Source organism: Sceloporus undulatus, chromosome 2 (assembly GCF_019175285.1).
Source record: "Sceloporus undulatus isolate JIND9_A2432 ecotype Alabama chromosome 2, SceUnd_v1.1, whole genome shotgun sequence".
In the NCBI taxonomy this organism is placed as follows: domain Eukaryota; kingdom Metazoa; phylum Chordata; class Lepidosauria; order Squamata; family Phrynosomatidae; genus Sceloporus; species Sceloporus undulatus.
This window is the reverse complement of record NC_056523.1, coordinates 6,984,025-7,003,392: the sequence shown is the minus strand read 5'-3', so window position 1 is coordinate 7,003,392 and position 19,368 is coordinate 6,984,025. Positions and strand designations below refer to the sequence as shown.

Below are 19,368 nucleotides of genomic sequence, written 5' to 3'. Positions count from 1 at the left end.
TTCCTCATTCCAAGTCTTTACATGGTTTTTCTCCTGTATGAATTCTTTGATGATGAGGGAGATCTCTCATCCGACTGAATTTATTTCCACATTCTAAGCATTTAAATGGCTTCTCTCCTGTATGAATTCTTGGATGAAGAGTGAGCCTATTCTTGTGACTGAATTTATTTCCATATTCTAAGCATTTAAATGGCTTTTCTTCAGTATGGATTTGTTGATGACAAGTAAGATCTGTCTTTCTACTGAAACTTTTTCTATATTCCATGTATTTAAATTTAAATTGATTTTATTTGGTGCAAGTGACTTTGTGAGGTCCCCTGTGAAAACTAAGAGTTTCTTTACAACTGGGGATTCTCCAACATTCAAGAGAAGTCTGTTTACTCTTTTCCTCTCCTTTCTTCCTTATTTCATGGATGGACATTCCACAGAAATCTCCAGCCTGAGAAGCAGAAGCTTTATTCATCTTCCTCTCCCGAGTGTTAATTTTGCTTCCATTCTCTTTCTTTTGTTGATGCTGGGCTCTTTGGTGCAAAGACATCCTTTGTTGTTTTAAATTCTCTCTCTCTTGTCCATCTCCACCTGGCAAAGACAGAAACAATTTAGCCATAGGCCAAGAAAAAAATGGCACTGGACTCAAATACATTATTGACATCAAAACGTCCCAGTTGGAGGGATTTGATGCAGGTGGGCCTCTGGTGTCTCTCCTGAGAAATCATCAGCTGCACTCAACACCTCTCAAAAGGTTTTAGTAAAAGCTGGTTGCTATACTGATTTGACAACCTTAATAACATCAATTTTATTAATATTGATTAATACTATCTCTGGTAATACTTGAATAAATTCCTCAACTCACTCACATCTTCTCTCTCTTTGGGATACTTGCCCTCATTTTGCATCTTCATATAATTCAATGGGAGGAGCTGGACTTGGCTACCCAGAGAAAGCAAGGCAGTGAAAGAAGAGATTTCCTTACAGAGGCAAAGAAGATTTCCATCTTTGTTCTCTGGGTTGCCTGTAAAAAAACCCCAGCAACTCCATATTTACTAGTAACTGAACTGAATGTAGTCAGAATGGAAATTAGTCTTCTCAGTCTTATGTTTCTCCTAAGGAGCACATCCTTAACCAACACAGATAGAAGATAACTGGCAGAAAAACAGCAAGAAGGCAGGAAGAGGCTACAGAGGTCCCCATAAAGTAACAGGATCAGCCAGGAAAAAGAAGTAGCCTCACCAAGAGAGGACACAAGTTCCATGTTTTCCTCCATGACTTCCCTGTGCAAGGCCCTTTGATCCGGATCTAGTAGGAACCACTCCTCTTTGCTGAATCGAATGGCCACCTCCTCAAAAGTCACCTAGGAGAAGAAACAAGATACCAAAAACCCAATTAACCCCACTCAGAACAGAAAACTGGACAGCTTGGGATTTTCCCAGTATAGTTTAGTTAACAATGTCATGGCAGGAAAGTCTGATTGGAAGGAAAGAAGAAGAGAGAAAATGTGTCTAGGGAGAAGAAGGGCCAGGATCACCCCACCTGCCCTCTCCAGAGATCCTGCCCCTTACCTGATCTAGGCTCTCAGAAACCATTTGCAGAGTGTCAGAATGAAGAGCTGAGGCCAGTACATCTTGGCTGCAGTCTTCTATCTCCTGAGAGGAAGACAAAAGTCAATCTTCTGTACATTCAGGCCAAAGTAAACATTCCGTACCATTTCCACAATTATTGACCTGTTGTCCTTCCAAATTCCAAAGGCAAGCAATTGACAGTCTTTGCTGAATAACCATGAAGCTGGTTTGTTGTTGTGTACCTTCCTTTCCAAGTTATGAAGACTCCACAAGTTTTTCTTGGCAAGTTTTTTAGAGGGCTTACTATTGCCATCCTCTGAGACTGAGAGATTGTGGCTTGCCTGAGGTCACCCAGTGGTTTTCATGGCTCAGTGGGGATTTGAATCCTGCTCTCCAGAGGCACAGTCCAACCTTCAAACTAATATGATACTCCAGATCTCATGAGACTGGTAGAGACAAGCAAAAAAGTATGGAAGGCCTAAGAAAAATATTTGTCTATTCATACCTGATTGAAATGAAAATATGTATATCTCATTCTGCAGAGAAACAGAGAAATCTGGCAAACTACTCTGAGCCACAGAGCCCTCTTGGGTCTGTGCTGACAAGAGACCACGCTATACCAGTGTGGTATAGTGGTTTGAGTGTTGGATAATGACCAGAGTTTGAACCCGCGCAATGAAAACGCACTGGGTAACCTTGGGCAAATCACACTCTCTTAGCCTGAGAGGAAGACAAAGGGACTCCCCCATTGAACAAATCCTGCCAAGAAAGCCCTATAACAGAGTTGTCTTAGGACTGCTATAAATTAGAAACAACTTGAAGGCTCACAAGAAGAAGAAGGGTCAGAGAATAGTCTCATACTGAAAAATAGGCATGGATGTATGTATATCACCAACAGGATGCTACTGTAAAGTTGAAGGCTTTCATGGCCGGCATCCACATTTTTTTTGTGCATGTATCTTGTTCTGTGTTGATGGCTGGCCTCAGCCTGGGAGGCTAATGCAAACGAGGATTAATGTTTGGTGATCATTATCTTCTGGGAAAGCCCCTGAATGGGTTTCCACAGAACAATACACATGCAAGTCACTCCTGCATTCCCAGGCTCACACAGTATATATATACCCAACATTTTCCAGGCAAAGCATTCTCTGAAGATGCCAGCCAAAGATGCTGGCGAAACGTCAGAAAGAAACTCTGCTAGAACATGGCCACAGAGCCCCAAAAACCCACAAAAAACTAAGGATGCTGCTAGTCATTACTTGACATATCTAAAAGATGGCTGGATGTAGGTAAAGCAGGTTTCAGATGGACCCGAACCCACATAGTCAAAGCATCACTAAGGACTCACTGGCACTTTTTCTGTGACTGAATGGGAAGGTCAAAAGTCTATTCTGGCTCCGACAGTGGATCATCTATTCCAGGCTCGTCCCCAGACACAAAGGTAGCTGGAACTGCAGAGAGCAAGAATACCAACTCCAGATCCAGCCCTTCTTCCAGTCCTTTGTACTTGTCTTTTGAAAAGATGTACCCCCATTGCGTGTAACACACTAATAGAATGGCTCTCTCCCTGTGCTGGCTTTAAAAAGAAATGACTCAATTCTTGAAGCAAGACACTTGCAAAAGAGCAGCATCTCCACTATATGGAGGCTCAGGGGAAAATAACTGATGTCTGTCTATTATAGATATATTGAGAAGAAGAGACCAACGTGAAGAATGCCCTCCTTCATCCTTACCCAATGAGATGGCATTTCCTGAGCCCTTCTGTAGGATCCAAATGGACTGTGCTCTCTCTCTCTGAAGTCTAAGGACAGTTTCTCTGCCTCCAGGATTTCAGTGGCCTTTTCCCCCAACAGGTCCTGGGACAAAAACCGCATTAAGAATTTTAAAGGAAAGGATTAGAAAAGAAAGTGTGCTGGAAGAGAGGATATCTATTCATAATTTCTAGAAAACATTGGCCAGTGAATCAGAAGGAGGGTTTTTTTACAACATAAAAGCATAGCGTTGTTGGAAGAGACCCCAAGGGCCTTCCAGTCCAAACCTCAGCCATGCAGGAATTCACGATCAAACCACTCCCAACAGATGGCCATCCAGCTTGTTTAAAAATTTCCAAATAGGGAGACTCCGCCACACACTGAAGGAATGGGATCCAACTTGTCTCTATCTGCTCTTAATGTCAGAAAGTTCTCCCTAATGTTTACCAGGAATCTCTATTCCTGTAGACTGAATCCGTTTCTCTGGGTCCTATTCTCTGAAGAAGCAGAAAACAAAGTTGGTCCATCCTCTGTATGACATATCTTCAAATATTTAAACAAGGCTGTCTTATAACATCTTAACTTTCTCTTCTGTAACATATCCAGATCCCCAAGTCTCTCCTTATAGGACACCGTTTCCAGACCGTTCCCCATTTTGGTCGCCCTCCTCTGCATGTGTTCCAGCTTGTCAACATCCTTTTTCAATTGTGGTGCCCAGAACTGGACACAGTATTGTTGCAGGTGAGGCCTGACCAAAGCAGAATAGAGTACTACTGTTACTGCCCTTGACTTAGACACTATACTTCTACTGATTCAGCCTAGAATCACATTGGCCTTTTTAGCTGCTGTATCACAATGCTGGCTCATTTTTAACTTGTACGAATGTCAAAGACTCTCACCTGCTGTCCATCCTGCTTCTTCTCCTCAGCCTGGCTCAAAAGAAAACCTTCGGCCAGGGCCACCACCTGGGAACAGTTCTCTGCCCCTTGAAAGTAGCTTATTTTTCTGAGCAGAAGCTAGCAGCTATGACTGAAAGACATAGCCATGTTAGTCTGAAAAAGACTGAAAGACATATTAGTCTGTAGAATTCATCTAAAGAGAAGCTTGTAGCACATTTGAGATTACCGAAAGAAGAAGTTGGCAGCATGAGCGTTTCCTAGAGTTCAATCTACTCCTTAGGTGCATTTGGACTTCAATCTAGGATTCAATCGCTAAGCTTTCTTTCACTCAGTCGCAAAGGTGCCACAAGATTCTCTACTACTGATGTCGACTAACATGGCTATTTCTTTGAACTTTCTTTCAGTCCCTCTCAAAGAGGGCACAAGAGCTCTACATACTGATTCTACAGACTAATATGGCTATATATTTGAATTTTCCCTTAGTGAGGCTCAAGAGCCACAAGCTCTCTCTACATGCGCTTCTTCAGACTAACATGGCTATATATAGTTGTATATATTGTACCTATATACACTTGTCCCTCCACATTCACTGGGATTAGAGGCACAGGACCCCCGTGGATGCGGAAAAACCGCAAATAACAAAAACACTATGTTTTTTACCTGAGAGAAGACCCTCTAGGAATCTCTAGCTCCTCCAGAGCAACTCGGGGTCACATCTGCCAGACAGTGACATAAAATTGTGGGAGGAGCTACAAAGGCCTAGTGGAGTATTTCTCTAGAGGGCCATTTCCACTAAGAAATACAGCTAATTGCTGAGTGAATTATAACGGCTGCTATCCCCCAATCTGAAACTGTTTCAGATACTAGTGTGACTGATAGCAATTGCAATGAAGCGAGGCAAATGCTTTTCCAGAGAGTAGTTGAAAGAAGTTCTTTTCAGAAGAATCGATTCTGAAGCGAGTTCAAAAATGGGAATGACAGATCAAATTGATTCCTTCTGAGGGGAGGGACAAAAGGCAGAGGGGTGTTTACCATGCCTTCTCCATTTTGGACAGATCCCACCATCCCCCCATCTGACAGTGCTGACTTTGCACTTGTAGAGCAACTGATGGGTTGCATGGTTCTTTTAAAAATAACATTCGTATAGAAAATTCAATTCATTGATGTTGCAACTACTTGAATGTATTACAACAAATAACCTGGGGATCTCCCTGCCCCCTGCCATGCTTGGATGGGGGTGATCCAAAGATGGCCAGGTCTGGAGGGGATGCCTGGGGGGGTCTCCCTGCCCCCTGCCCATGCTTCAAAGGGGGGGACGATCCAAAGATGGCCAGTGCCTGAGGGGGTGCCAGAGGTGGGTGGGTTCCCCAGGGGTAGGTAGATCCCCCGGTGGTGGGTGGGTCCCCCTCCACCTGGCACGCATGGATGAGGGGGAGGGGCCCATCCAACAGACGGACGGCCCCAAGGGGGTGCCGGGGATGGGTGGGTCCCCAGGGGTGGATGGGTCCCCTCCACCCTACCATGCATGGATGAGGAGGGGAGGGGCCATCCAACGGACGGACAGGGCCCCGAGGGGGTGCCGGGGTGGGTCACTTCCCACCCTGAAAGGCATGGATGGTGGGGGAGGGGCAATTCAAAGGAAGTCTGGGTCCCCCCTCCACCGGCCACGCATGGATGGAGGGGGAGGGGGCCATCCGAAGGACAGCCAGGGCCCCGAGGGGCGGCCGGGAGTGGGGGGGGTCCCCCTCCACCCTGCCACGCATGGATGGAGGGGAGGGGCCATCCAAAGGACAGCCGGGGCCCCGAGAGGGGTGCGGGTGTGGGGTGGGTCCCCTCCACCCTGCCACGCATGGATGGAGGGAGAGGGGCCATCCAAAGGACGTCCGGGGCCTGAGGGCAGCCGGGGTGGGGGGGCATCCCCCTCCACCACCCTGCCATGCATGGATGGAGGGGGAGGGCACATCAAACGACGGCTGGGGCCCGAGAGGAGTGCCTTGGGTGGGGTGCATCCCCCTCCACCCTGCCCCCCGCAAGGATGGAGGGGGAGGGGCCATCCAAATGACAGCCGGGCCCCGAGAGCAGTGCCGGGGGGTGGGTGGGTCCCCCTCCACCCTGCCAAGCATGGATGGAGGGGGAGGGGGCCATCCAAAGGACGGCGGGGCCACGAGGGATAACCGTGGGTGGAGGTGGGGTCCCTCTCCACCTGCCACGCAGGGATAGAGGGGGAGGGGCCATACCAAAGGACAGCCGGGCCCGAGGGGCACCGGGGGGGGGGTGCATCCCCCCAACCTGCCATGCATGGATGGAGGGGGAAGGCACATCAAACACGAACACGGGGGCCCCCGAGAGGAGTGCCGTGGGTGGGGTGCACCCCCTCCACCCTGCCACGCAGGATGGAGGGGGAGGGGCATCCAAATGACGCCGGGGGCCCCGAGAGCATGCCGGGGGGGGGGTGGGTCCCCCCCTCCCACCCGCCACGCATGGAGGGAGGGAGGAGGGGCCATCCAAAGGGACGTCGCGGGGCCTGGAGGGCAGCCGGGGGTGGGGGTGCATCCCCCCCCACCCTGCCATGCATGGATGGAGGGGGAGGGCACATCAAAACGACGGCTGGGGCCCCGAGAGGAGTGCCGTTGGGGGGGTGCATCCCCCTCCACCCTGCCACGCAAGGAGGGAGGGGAGGGGCCATCCAAAGGACGGCCGGGGCCCCGAGAGCAGTGCCGGGGGGGGGTGGGTCCCCCTCCCCCTGCCACCATGGATAGAGGGGGAGGGGCCATCCAAAGGACGGCCGGGGCCCCGAGGGATTGCCGTGGGTGGAGGTGGTCCCTCTCCACCCTGCCACCGCATGGATAGAGGGGGAGGGCCATAACAAAGGCAGCCGGGCCTGAGGGGCCAGCCGGGGGGTGGGGGTGCATCCCCCTCCACCCTGCCACGCAGGGATGAGGGGGAGGGGCCATCCAAATGACGGCCGGGGCCCGAGAGCATGCCGGGGGGTGGGGGGGGTCCCCTCCACCCTGCCAACTGGATGGAGGGGGAGGGGCTGTCCAAAGGACGGCGGGGCCCCGAGGGATTGCCGTGGGTGGGGGTGCTCCCCCTCCACCCTGCCATGCATGGGATGGAGGGGAGGGACATCCAAATGATGGCCGGGGCCCGAGAGAGTGCCGTTGGATGGGGTGCGTCCCCCTCCACCCTGCCACACAAAGGAGGGAGGGGGATGGGCCATCCAATGACGGCTGGGGCCCTGAGAGCAGTGCTGGGGGGGGGGGTGGGTCCCCTCCACCCTGCCACGACATGGATGGAGGGGAGGGACCATCCAAAGATGCCGGGGCCCGAGGGGGTGCCAGGGGGGGGGGGGTCTCTCCACCCTGCCACGCATGGATGAGGGGGAGGGGCCATACAAAGGAGAGCGGGGCCCCGAGAATGGTGCCGGTGTGGGGGGGGGTCCCCATCCACCCTGCACGCATGGATGAGCGGGACGGGCCATCAAAGGGATGGTCGGGCCCCAAGGGTTGCCGTGGGTGGGTGCCCCTCCACACGGCCACGCATGGATTAGGGGGAGGGGCCATACAAATGACGGCCGGGGCCCCGAGAGGAGTGCCCTTAGGTGGGGGTGCGTTCCCCTCCACCCTGCCACGCATGGATGGAGGGGGGGGGCCATCAAAATGAGCCCGGGCCTCGAAGGAGTGCCGGTAGGTGGGTGCGTCCCCCTCCACCCGCCACGCAGGATGGAGGGGGAGGGGCCATCCAAGGACGGCCGGGGCCCCAATGGATTGCGTGGGTGGGGGTGCGCCCCCTCCACCCTGCCACGCATGGATGGAGGGGGAGGGCCATCCAAATGACGGCCGGGGCCCCGAGGGGTTCCGTGGCCAGGGCCCCGAGAGGAGTTCCGTTGGGGGGGTGCGTCCCCCCTCCACCCTGCCACGCATGGATTGAGGGGGAGGGGCCGTCCAAATATGGCCAGGGCCTCGAGAGGAGTGCCCTTGGGTGGGGTGCGTCCCCCTCCACCCTGCCACGCATGGATGAGGGGGAGGGGCCATCCAAAGGACGGCCAGGGTTCGAGAGGAGTGCCGTGGGTGGGGGTGCGTCCCCCCCACCCGGCCACGCATGGATGGAGGGGGAGGGGCCATCCAAAGGAGGCCGGGGATTCGAGAGGAGTGCCGTGGTGGGGGTGCTCCCCCTCCACCCTGCCACGCATGGATGGAGGGGAGGGGCCGTCCAAAGAATGCCGGGGCCCCGAGGGGTTGCCGTGGGTGGGGGTGGGTCCCCCCACTGTGCCACGCATGGGATGGAGTGGGAGGGGCCATCAAAGACGGCTGGGGCCTGAGGGGCAGCAGGGGGTGGGGGTGCGTCCCTTTCCACTATGCCATGCAGGGATGGAGGGGGAGGGCCAATCCAAATGACGGCTGGGGGTGCCGAGAAGAGTGCCGGTGGGTGGATTGCGTTCCCCCTCACCCTGCCACGCATGGATGAGGGGGAGGGCCACAAAAGGACGGCGGGGCCCCGGGGGCCGCCGGGGTGGGATGCATCCCCTTCCACCGGCACGAATGGATGAGGGGGAGGGGCCATCAAAGGACGGCCGGGTCGAGGGGTTGCCGTGGGGGGGGGTGGGTCCCCCCCCACCCGTGCCTGAAGGATGGAGTGGGAGGGGCTGTCCAAGGAAGACGGGCCTGAGGGGCAGCCGGAGGGGGGGGTACGTCCCCCTCCACCCTGCCACGCATGGATGGGAGGGGGAGGGGCCATCCAAATGACGGCTGGGGGCGCCGAGAGAGTGCCGTTGGGTGTAGTGCGTTCCCCTCAACCCGCCACGCATGGATGGAGGGGAGGCGGCTGTCCAAGGACAGACGGGGCGCTGAGGGCAGCCGGAGGTGGGGGTGCGTCCCCCTCCACCCGGCCACGCATGGATAGAGGGGGAGGGGCCATCCAAATGATGGCCGGGGCCCGAGAGGTGTGCCCTTGGTGGGGTGCGTCCCCCTCCACCCTGCCCCCGGCTGGAGGGGGGAGGGGCCGTCCAAAGCACGGATGGGCGGAAGGGCTGCCAGGGGTGGGGGTCCGTCCCTTCCACCTGCCACCCATGATGGAGGGGAGGGGCATCCAAATGATGGCCGGGGCCCCGAGAGTTGTGCCCTTGGGTGGGGCGTGTCCCCCTCTACCCTGCCACGCAGGGATGGAGGGGGAGTGGCCATCCAAAGGATGGCCGGGGGCCGAGAGGAGGGCGATAGGTGGGGTGGTCCCCTCCACCTGCCACGCATGGTGGAGGGGGAGGGGCCATCCAAAGACGGCCAGGGCCCGAGGGGTGGCCGGGGGTGGGTCCCTCTACAACCTGCCATGCAGGATAGAGGTGGAGGGGCCATACAAAGACGGCCGGGCCCCAGAAGGTGCGCCGGTGGTGGGGGTGCGTCCCATCCACCCTTCACGCATGGATGGAGCGGACGGGGCCATCAAAAGGATGGTCGGGGCCCAAGGGTGCCGTGGGTGTGGTGCCCCTCCACACTGCCACGCAGGATGTAGGGAGGGGCCTAAAATGACAGCCGGGCCCCCGAGAGGAGTGCCCTTAGGGTGGGGGTGCGTTCCCCCTCCACCGCTGCACGCATGGATGGAGGGGGAGGGGCCTCCAAATGACGCCGGGCCTCGAGAGGAGTGCCGGTAGGTGGGGTGCGTCCCCCTCCCACCTGCCACGCAGATGGAGGGGGAGGGCCATCCAAAGGAACCGGGCCCGGCCGAGGGATTGCGTGGGTGGGGGTGCTCCCCCCCACCTGCCACGCATGTGATGGAGGGAGTGGCCATTCCAAATGACGGCCGGGCCCGAGGGGGTGCCGTGGCAGGGCCGAGAGGAGTTCCGTTGGTGGGGTGCGTCCCCGCTCCAGGCCCCCCTGCCACGCATGTATTGAGGGGAGGGGCCGTCCAAATGATGGCCAGGGCTCGAGAGGAGTTCCCTTGGGTGGGGTGCGTCCCCCTCCACCCTGCCACGCAGGGATGGGGGGGGGGCCACCAAGGACGCCGGGGATCGAGAGGAGTGCCGTGGTGGGGGTGCATCCCCCCCCCACCCTGCCCGCATGGATGGAGGGGAGGGGCCATCCAAAGGACGGCGGGGATTGAGAGGAGTGCGTGGGTGGGGGGTGCGTCCCCCTCCACCCTGGCCACGCATGGATGGAGGGGGAGGGGGCCGTCCAAGGAATGCCGGGCCCCGAGGGGTGCCGTGGGTGGGGGTGGGGTCCCCCTCCACTGTGCCCCACGAAGGGATTGATGGGAGGGGCCATCCAAAGACGGCGGGGCCAGGAGGGCAGCAGTGGTGGGGTGGCGTTCCCCTTCCACTATGCCATGCATGGATGGAGGGGGAGGGGCCATCCAAATGACGGCTGGGGCGCCGAGAGAGAGTGCCGTTGGGTGGAGTGCGTTTCCCCTCCACCCTGCCACGCATGGATGGTGAGGGGGAGGGCCATCCAAAGGAACGGCCGGGGGCCCCGAGGGGCTGCCGGGGGTGGGGGTGCATCCTTACCACCTGCCACGCAGGATGGAGGGGAGGGGCCACCAAATGATGGCCGGGGGCCCCGAGAGGTGTGCCCTTGGTGGGGGGCGGGCCCCCTCCACCCTGCCACGCAAGGAGGGAGGGGAGTGGCCATCCAAATGATGGCCGGGGACCCCGAGAGGAGTGCCGGTAGGTGGGGTGCGTTCCCTCCACCCTGCCCCGCATGGATGGGAGGGGGGAGGGGCCAGACAAAGGCCGGCCGGGTCCAGAGGGGTGCGTGGGTGGGGTGGGTCCCCCTCCACCCTGCCATGAATGGAGGGAGGGAGGGCTGTCCAGACGGCATGAGGGGCAGCCAGAGGTTGGGGGGTGCGTCCCCTCCACCCTGCCACGGCAGGATGGGGGGGATGGGGGGATGGGGCCATCCAAATGATGGCCGGGGCCCGAGAGGAGGTTGTCCTTGGGTGGGGTGCGTCACCCTCCACACGCCGGCTGATGGAGGGGGGAGGGGCCGTCCAAAGCACAGGGGCGGAAGGGTGCCAGGGGGGGGTCCGTCCCCTTCACCCTGCCACGCATGGTTGGGGGGAGGGGCTCATCCAAAGACGCCAGGGCCCCGAGGGGGTGCCGGTGGTGGGGTCCCCTCTACACCCTGCCACACATGGATAGAGGGGGAGGGCCATCACAAAAGACGGCCGGGGGCCCCGAGAAGGTGCGTGTGGGGGGTGCGTCCCCATCCACCCTGCCATGATGGATGGAGAGGAGGGGGCCATCCAAATGACGGCCGGGGCCCGAGGGGTTGCCATTGGGGTGGGGGTGGGTCCCCACTCCCCCTGCCACGCATGGATGATGGGAGGGGAGGGGCCATCCAAATGAGGCACGGGGACCCGAGGGGCTGCCGGGGTGGGGTGGGTCCCCTCCAACCTGCCGACTGGATGGAGTGGGAGGGGCTGGGTCAAAGGGTGGACGGGGCTGAGGGGCGCCAAGGGGGGGGGTGGGGGGTGGCGTCCCCCTCCAACCCTGCCACGCAAGGATGGAGGGGGAGGGCCATCCAAATATGGCCGGGGCCCCGAGAGGTTGTGCCCTTGGGTGGGGTTGCATCCCCCTCACCCTGCCACGGCTGGATGGAGGGAGGGGCCATCCAAATGATGGCGGGGCACCGAGAGGAGGTGCCGGTAAATGGGGTGCTCCCCTCCACCCTGCAACGCATGGATGGAGGGGGGGAGGAGCCATCCAAAGGATTCCGGGGACCCGGAAGGTGCGTGGGTGGGGGTGGGGTCCCCCTCACCCGCCACGCTGGATGGAGGGGAGGGGCCATCCAAAAGGACAACGGGGCCCCGGGGGGTGCCGGTAAGTGGGGTGGAAGCCCCCTCCACCCTGCCACGCATGGATGGAGGGGGAGGAGCCATCCAAAGGATGTCCGGGACCCGAGAAGGTGCCGTTGGGTGGGGTGGCGTCCCCCTCCACCCTGCCACGATGGATGGAGGGGGAGGGCCATCCAAAGGACGCCAGGGAGTCGAGAGGAGTGCCGTGGGTGGGGTTGCGGTCCCCCTCCACCCTGCCACGCATGATGGAGGGGGAGGGGCCATCCAAAAGGACGGCCGGGGGATTCGAGAGGAGTGCCGTGGGTGGGGTGCATCCCCCTCCACCCTGCCAGCATGGAATGGAGGGGGAGGGGCCGTCCAAAGGAATACGGGGCCCGAGGGGTTGCCGTTGGTGGGGGTGGTCCCCCTCCACTGTGCCACGCATGGATGGAGTGGAGGGGCCATCCAAAGACGGCTGGGGCCTGAGTGCCAGGCGGGGTGGGGTGCGTCCCCTTTCCACTATGCCATGCATGGAGGAGGGGGGGGGCCTCCAAAATGACGGCGGGGTGCCGAGAAGAGTGCCGTGGTGGTGGAGTGCGTTCCCCTCCACCCTGCCACGCATGGATGGAGGGGGGAAGGGGGCATCCAAAAGGACGGCCGGGGCCCCGAGGGCTCCGGGGGTGGGGTTGCATCCCCTTCCCCTGCCACGCATGGATGGAGGGGGGAGGGGCCATCCAAAGGACGGCCGGGGTCCCGAGGGGTTGCCGTGGGTGGAGGTGGGCCCCCTCCACCCGCCATGGAATGGATGGAGTGGGAGGGGCTGTCCAAAGGACAGCACGGGGCCCGAGGGGCATGCGGAGGTGGGGGTACGTCCCCCTCCCTGCACGCATGGATGGAGGGGGAGGGGCCATCCAAATGACGGCTGGGGCCCCGAGAAGAAGTGCCGTGGGGTGGAGTGCGTCCCCACTCCACCTGCCACGCATGGATGGAGGGGGAGGGGCTGTCCAAAGGGACAGACGGGCCTGAGGGGCAGCCGGGAGGTGGGGTGTGCGTCCCCCTCCACCCTGCCACGGCATGGTAGAGGGAGGGGCCATCCAAATGATGCCGGGGCCCCGAGAGGTGTGCCCTTGGGTGGGGTGCGTCCCCCTCACCCTGCCCCGCTGGGATGGAGGGGAGGGGCCGTCCAAAGCACGGATGGGCTATGAAGGGCTGCCAGGGTGGGGTCCTCCCTTCCACCCGGCACCATGGATGGAGGGGGAGGGCCATCAAATGAAGGCCGGGGCCCCGAGAGTGTGCCCTTGGGTTGGGGGGCGTTGCCCCCTCCACCTGCCACGGCAGGGATGGAGGGGGAGTGGGCCATCCAAATGATGGCCGGGGCACCGAGAGGAGTGCTGATAGGTGGGTGCGTCCCCTCAACCTGCCACGCATGGTTGGAGGGGGAGGGGCCATCAAAAGACGGCCAGGGCCCCGAGGGGTGCCGGGGTGGGTCCCTCTAACACCCTGCCATGCATGGATAGAGGGGGAGGGCCAATACAAGGAAGGGCCGGAGGCCCCCGAGAAGGGTGCCTGTGTGGTGGGGGTGGTCCCCTCCACCCTGCACATGGATGGAGCGGGAGGGGCCACAAAGGGAGGTCGGGGGCCCCAAGGGGTAGCCGTGGTGGGTCCCCGCCACTGCCAGCATGGATAGGGGGAGGGCCATCAAAGACGCGGGGCCCAGGGTGCCCTGGTGGGGGTGCGTCCCACTCCACCCTGCCACGCATGGATGGAGGGGAGGGGCCATCCAAATGACGCCCGGGCCCGAAGGAGTGCCGGTAGGTGGGGTGCGCCCCCTCCACCCTGCCACGCTGGATGGAGGGGGAGGGGCCTCCAAGGACAGCCGGGCCCCGAGATGCCCGGGGGGTGGGGGGCGTCCCCCTCCACCGGCCACGCATGTGGAGGGGGATGGCCATCCAAATGACGGCGGGCCCCGAGGGGTTCGGGCCAGGGGCCAGGCACCCGAGGGGTCCGTGGGTGGGGTGCGTCCCCCCTCCCCTGGCCACGCAGGATGAGGGGAGGGGCCGTCCAAATGATGGCCAGGCGGCCGCGAGAGGAGGACCTTGGGTGGGTGCGTGCCCCCTCCACCCTGCAACGCTGGATGGAGGGGGAGGGCCATCCAAAGGACGGCGGGGACGAGAGGAGTGCCGTGGTGGGTGGCTCCCCTCCACCCTGCACGCATGGATGGAGGGGGGAGGGGCCATCAAGGACGGCCGGGGGCGAGAGAGTGGCCGTGGGTGGGGGTGCGTCCCCCTCCACCCTGCCACGCATGGATGGAGGGGGAGGGGCCGTCAAAGGAATGCCGGGGCCCCCGAGGGGTTGCCGGGTGGGGTGGTCCCCCTCCATGTGCCACGCATGGGATGGAGGGGAGGGCCATCCAAAGGACGGCTGGGCCCTGAGGGCAGCAGGTGGGGGGTGCGCCCTTCCACTGCCATGCATGGATGGAGGGGGAGGGGCCATCCAAATGGACGCGGGGCGCCGAAAGAGTGCCGTTGGTGGTGTGTCCCCCCCCCCCTGCACGCATGGATGGAGGGGGAGGGCCATCCAAAAGGACGGCCGGGGCCCGAGGGTGCCGGGTGGGGGTGGCACCCCTCCACCCTGCACGCATGGAGGGGGGGGAGGGGCCATCCAAATGAGGCCGGGCCCCGAGGGTGACGCTGGTGGGGCCGCGGCCCCCTGCCACCCTGCCACGCAGGAGGGGAGGGGGAGGGGGGGGGGCCATCCAAAGATGCCGGGCCCCGGGGAGTGCCGGTTAGGTGGGGTCGCCCCTCCCCGCGCAGGCATGGATGGAGGGGGAGGGGCCATCCAAAGGACGGGCCGGGGTCCCGAGGGGTTGCCGTGGGTGGGGTGGCCCCCCCACCCTGCCCATGATGGGGGGGGAGGGGCTGCCACGGGGGCCTGAGGGGGCGCGGGTGGGGGTGCGTCCCCCTCCACCCTGCCACGCATGGATGAGGGGGAGGGGCCATCCAAATGAGGCCGGGGCCCCGAGAGTGTTCCTTGGGTGGGGTGCGCCCTCCACCTGCCACGGGCTGGAGGAGGGGGAGGGGCCGTCAAAGCACGGACGGGGCGAGGCTGCGGGGTGGGGTGCCGTCCCCTCCACCCTGCCACGCATGGATGGGGGGAGGGCCATCAAATGATGGCCGGGCCCCGAGAGGTGTGCCGGGTGGGGCGTGCCCCCTCCACCTGCCACGCAGGATGGAGGGGAGGGCCATCCAAAGGACGCCGGGGCACCGAGAGGAGTGCGGAGAGGTGGGGGTGCGTCCCCCTCCACCCTGCCACGCATGGTGGAGGGGGAGGGGCCATCCGAGACGGCCGGGCCCGAGGGGTGGGCCGGGGGGTCCCTCCACCCTGCCACATGGATAGAGGGGGAGGGGCCATCCAAAAGACGGCCGGGCCCGAGAAGGTGCCGGTGTGGGGGGGCGTCCCCATCCACCCTGCCACGCATGGATGGAGGGGGGGGCCATCCAAATGACGGCCGGGGCCCAGAGGGCGGCCGGGTGGGGGTGGGTCCCTCTCCACCTGCCATGCATGATGGAGGGAGGGGCTGGTCAAAGGGTGGACGGGCCTGAGGGGCAGCCGGGGTGGGGGTGCGTCCCCCTCCACCTGCACGCAAGGATGGGGGGGGGGGCCATCCAAATGATGCCGGGGCCCCGAGAGGTGTGGCCCGGGTGGGGTGCTCCCCCTCCACCCTGCCACGGCTGGATGGAGGGGGGGGGCCATCCAAATGATGGCCGGGGGCCCCGAGAGGGGTGCCGGTAGTGGGGGGCTCCCCCTCCACCCTGCCGCACGCATGGATGGAGGGGGAGGAGCCATCCAAAGGATGTCCGGGGCCCCGAGGTGCCTGGGTGGGGGTGGGTCCCCCTCACCCGCCCACGCATGGATGGAGGGGAGGGGCCCATCCAAAAGACAGACGGGGCCCCGGGGGGTGCCGGTGGGGGGGTGGGTCCCCTCCTCCACCCTGCCACGCATGGAGGAGGGGGAGGGGCCATAAAGGACGCGCAGGGCCCGGGGGCCGGGGTGGGGGGGCCCCATCCACCCTGCACCAATGGATGAGTGGAGGGGCCAGTCCAAAGGACGGCAGGGGCCCCGAGAGGTGTGCCGTGGTGGGTGGCGTCCCCTCCACCCTGCCCCGGCATGGATGGAGGGGGAGGGGCCGTCCAAAGGCACGGACGGGGCTGAAGGGCTGCCAGGGGGTGGGGTCCTCCCCTTCCCCACCCTGCCCGCATGGAGATGGAGGGGAGGGGCCCATCCAATGATGGCCGGGCCCCGAGAGGTGTGCCTTGGGTGGGGCGTGTCCCCTCACCCTGCCACGCGGGATGGGGGGGAGGGGGCCATCCAAAGACGGGGGCCCGGAGGGGTGCTGAGGTGGGGGGCGCCCCCTCCACCCTGCCACGATGGGTGGAGGGGGAGGGGCCATCCAAAAGACGCCAGGGCCCCGAGGGGTGGCGGGGTGGTCCCTCCCCCCCCTGCCACACATGGAGGGGGGGGGGCCATCCAAATGCGGCCGGGGGGGCCCCGAGAAGGTGCCGTGTGGGGGGGTGGGCGTCCCCTCCACCCGTGCCTGCTGGATGGAGGGGAGGGGCCATCCAAATGACGGCCGGGGCCCCGAGGGGTGCCATGGGTGGGGGGTGGTCCCCTCCACCTGCCACGCATGGATGGAGGGGGAGGGGCCATCCAAGACGGCCGGGGCCCGAGGGGCTGCGGGGGTGGGGTGGGTCTCTCCACCTGCCATCAGGATGGGAGTGGGAGGGCCTCGCAAAGGACGGCGGGGCTGAGGGGCAGCGGGGGTGGGGGTGCGTCCCCCTCCACCTGCCACGCAAGGATGGAGGGGAGGGGCCATCCAAGAGGGCCGGGGCCCGAGAGGGTGCCGTCGGTGGGGTGCTCCCCCCCCGCCACGCAGGCTGGATGAGGGGGAGGGGCCATCCAAAGAGGCCGGGCACCGAGAGGGGTGCCGGTAGTGGGTGCATCCCCCTCCACCCTGCCACGCATGGATGGGGGGGGAGGAGCCATCCAAGGATGTCCGGGCCCCGAGAGTGCCGTGGGTGGGGTGGGTCCCCCGTCACCTGCCACGCTGGATGGGGGGAGGGGCCTCCAAAGCGACGGGCCCCGGGGGGTCCGGGGGTGGGGGGTGGGTCCCCTCCACCCTGCCACGCATGGATGAGAGGGGGAGGGCCATAAAAGGACAGCCGGGGCCCCAAGGGTGCCGGGGGGGGGTGGTCCCCTCCACCCTGCCACCATGGATGGAGGGGGAGGGGCCGTCAGAGGACGGATGGGGCCCGGGTTGCTTGGGTGGGGTGCGTCCCTCCACGGCCACGGCGTGGATGGAGGGCGGAGGGGGCCATCCAATGATGGGGGGCCCGAGAGGGGTGCGGTAGTGGGGTGCGTCCCCTCCACCCTGCCACCATGGATGGAGGGGGGGAGGGCCATCCAAAGGAGTCCGGGCCCCCGAGAAGTGCCGTGGTTGGGGGTGGGTCCCCTCCACCCTGAGCATGATGGAGGGAGAGGGGCCATCCAAAGACAGACGGGCGCCCCGGGGGGGTGCCGGGGGTGGGGTGGGTCCCTCTCCACCCTGCCACGCAGGATGAGGGGGAGGGGGCCATACAAGGACGGCGGGCCCCAAGAAGGTGCCGGGGGTGGGTCCCCCATCACCCTGCCACGCATGGATGGAGCGGGAGGGGCCATCAAGGAGGCCCGGGGGCCCAAGGGGTTGCGCGTGGGGTGGTCCCCCTCCACCTGCCACCATGGATGGAGGGGGAGGAGCCATCCAAAGGACGGCCGGCCCGAGAGAGTGCCTGTGGGGGGGTGCGTCCCCCTCCACCCGCACGCATGGAGGGAGGGGAGGCCATCCAAGAGCCGGGGGCCCGAAGGAGTGCGGTTGGTGGGGTGGTCCCTCCACCCTGCCACGCATGGATGGAGGGGGAGGGGCCATCCAAATGATGGCCGGGGGCCCCAGAGGTGTGCCCTTGGGTGGGGTGGCGTCCCACCCCCTCCCCGGTCTGATGGAGGGGGAGGGGCCGTCCAATAGCACGGACGGGCTTGAGGGGCTGCCAGGGGTTGGGTGGTACCGTCACCTTCATCCTGCCACGCATGGAGGGAGGGGGAGGGGCCATCCAAATGATGGCCGGGGCCCGAGAGGTGTGCCCTTGTGGTGGGGCGTGCCCCTCAGCCCTGCCACCCCCCCCATGCCATGGAGGAGGGGAGTGGCCATCCAAATGACGGCCGGGGCCACCGAAGAGGAGTGCTGATAGGGTGTGGGGTGCGTCCCCCTCACACCTGCCACGCATGGATGAGGGGAGGGGACATCCAAAGGACGGCGGAGGCCCCGAGGATTGCCGGTTTGGGGGTTTGCGTCCTCCCTCCACCCTGCCAGCATGGATGGAGGGGGAGGGGCCATCAAAGACGGCCGGGGCCCCGAAGTAGTGTTCCGTTGGTGCGGGTGGCTCCACCTCCACCCTGGCCACGCACTGGATGGAGGGGGAGGGGCCATCTAAAGACGGCCAGGGCCCCGAGGGGGTGCCAGGGGGAAGGGGTGGGTCCCTCACACCCTGCCACGCATGGATAGAGGGAGAGGGGCCATCCAAGGGACTGCCGGGCCCCAGGGGTTTCCGTGGGGGGGGTTGGGTGGGTCCCCCTCCACTGTGCCACGCATTGTGATTGAGTGGCGGGGGCCATCCAAAGGCGCTGGGCCGAGGGGCAGATGGGGGTGGGGGGTGCTCCCTTTCCATCCACATGCCACCATGGATGGGAGGGGAGGGGGCCATCCAAATGAACGGCGGTCCCCGAGAGGGTGCCGTTGGGTGGAGTGCGTTCCCCTCCACCGTGCCACGCATGGATGGAGACGGGCAATCCAAAGGATGGCCGGGGCCCGAGGGGATGCTTGGGGGGGTTCCCCTCGCCCCCTGCCCCGGGGGGTTATCCAAAGATGGCAAGGGTCTGGAGGGGATCCTGGTGTTGCTTGGATTGGGCCCTTCGTGTCTGGACCTGGATGCAAAGGTCCCAATGGAGGAGGAGGATGAACCACAGCCCTCCCCTTCTCTGGACCCTCTCCTTGGCTACCTCTGTCTGTCTCTCTCTCTGCAGCCCTTCTTCATTGGAGGAAGAATAACCCCCTTTGACCCTCCTCTAACAGCCGCTCCCCCCCTTTGTGGGAATACTGGGGAAATGCCCTTTAGCCCCCTTCTCTGTCAGAGAGCTCTGGGGCACCATAAAGAACAAGGGAATCCTCTGTCTCAAAGGAGGAAGAGAGAGGCCCAACTTCCTTCCCAGGAGCCCTAGGCGTCGGAAAGAAAGAGGCCGCCATCTTGTCTCCTTCCCTTCTTGGCGGGTTTCTCCAGCGCCGCCTCTATCGCCGAAAGGGGCGTGGCC

General features: G+C 62.8%; 1 protein-coding gene across 3 annotated transcripts; it reads right to left on the bottom strand.

The window, feature by feature from the left end:
- Positions 1-6: 6 nt before the first annotated feature.
- LOC121922008 (zinc finger protein 557-like) lies at positions 7-4,378 on the bottom strand. 3 transcript variants are annotated; one of them, XM_042450872.1, is made up of 5 exons: positions 4,210-4,378; positions 3,293-3,415; positions 1,560-1,643; positions 1,231-1,351; positions 7-579 (listed from the first exon to the last, which is right to left on the bottom strand). In XM_042450872.1, the coding sequence occupies exons 2-5, from the start codon at positions 3,305-3,307 to the stop codon at positions 287-289; spliced, it is 513 nt and encodes a 170-aa protein (XP_042306806.1). In that variant the 5' UTR covers positions 3,308-3,415; positions 4,210-4,378; the 3' UTR covers positions 7-286. The 3 variants fall into 3 exon arrangements, with proteins under 3 accessions (XP_042306806.1, XP_042306803.1, XP_042306804.1); XM_042450869.1 differs by having other exon boundaries at positions 3,293-4,378; XM_042450870.1 differs by lacking the exon at positions 1,560-1,643 and having other exon boundaries at positions 3,293-4,378.
- Between the last annotated feature and the right edge of the window lie 14,990 nt (positions 4,379-19,368).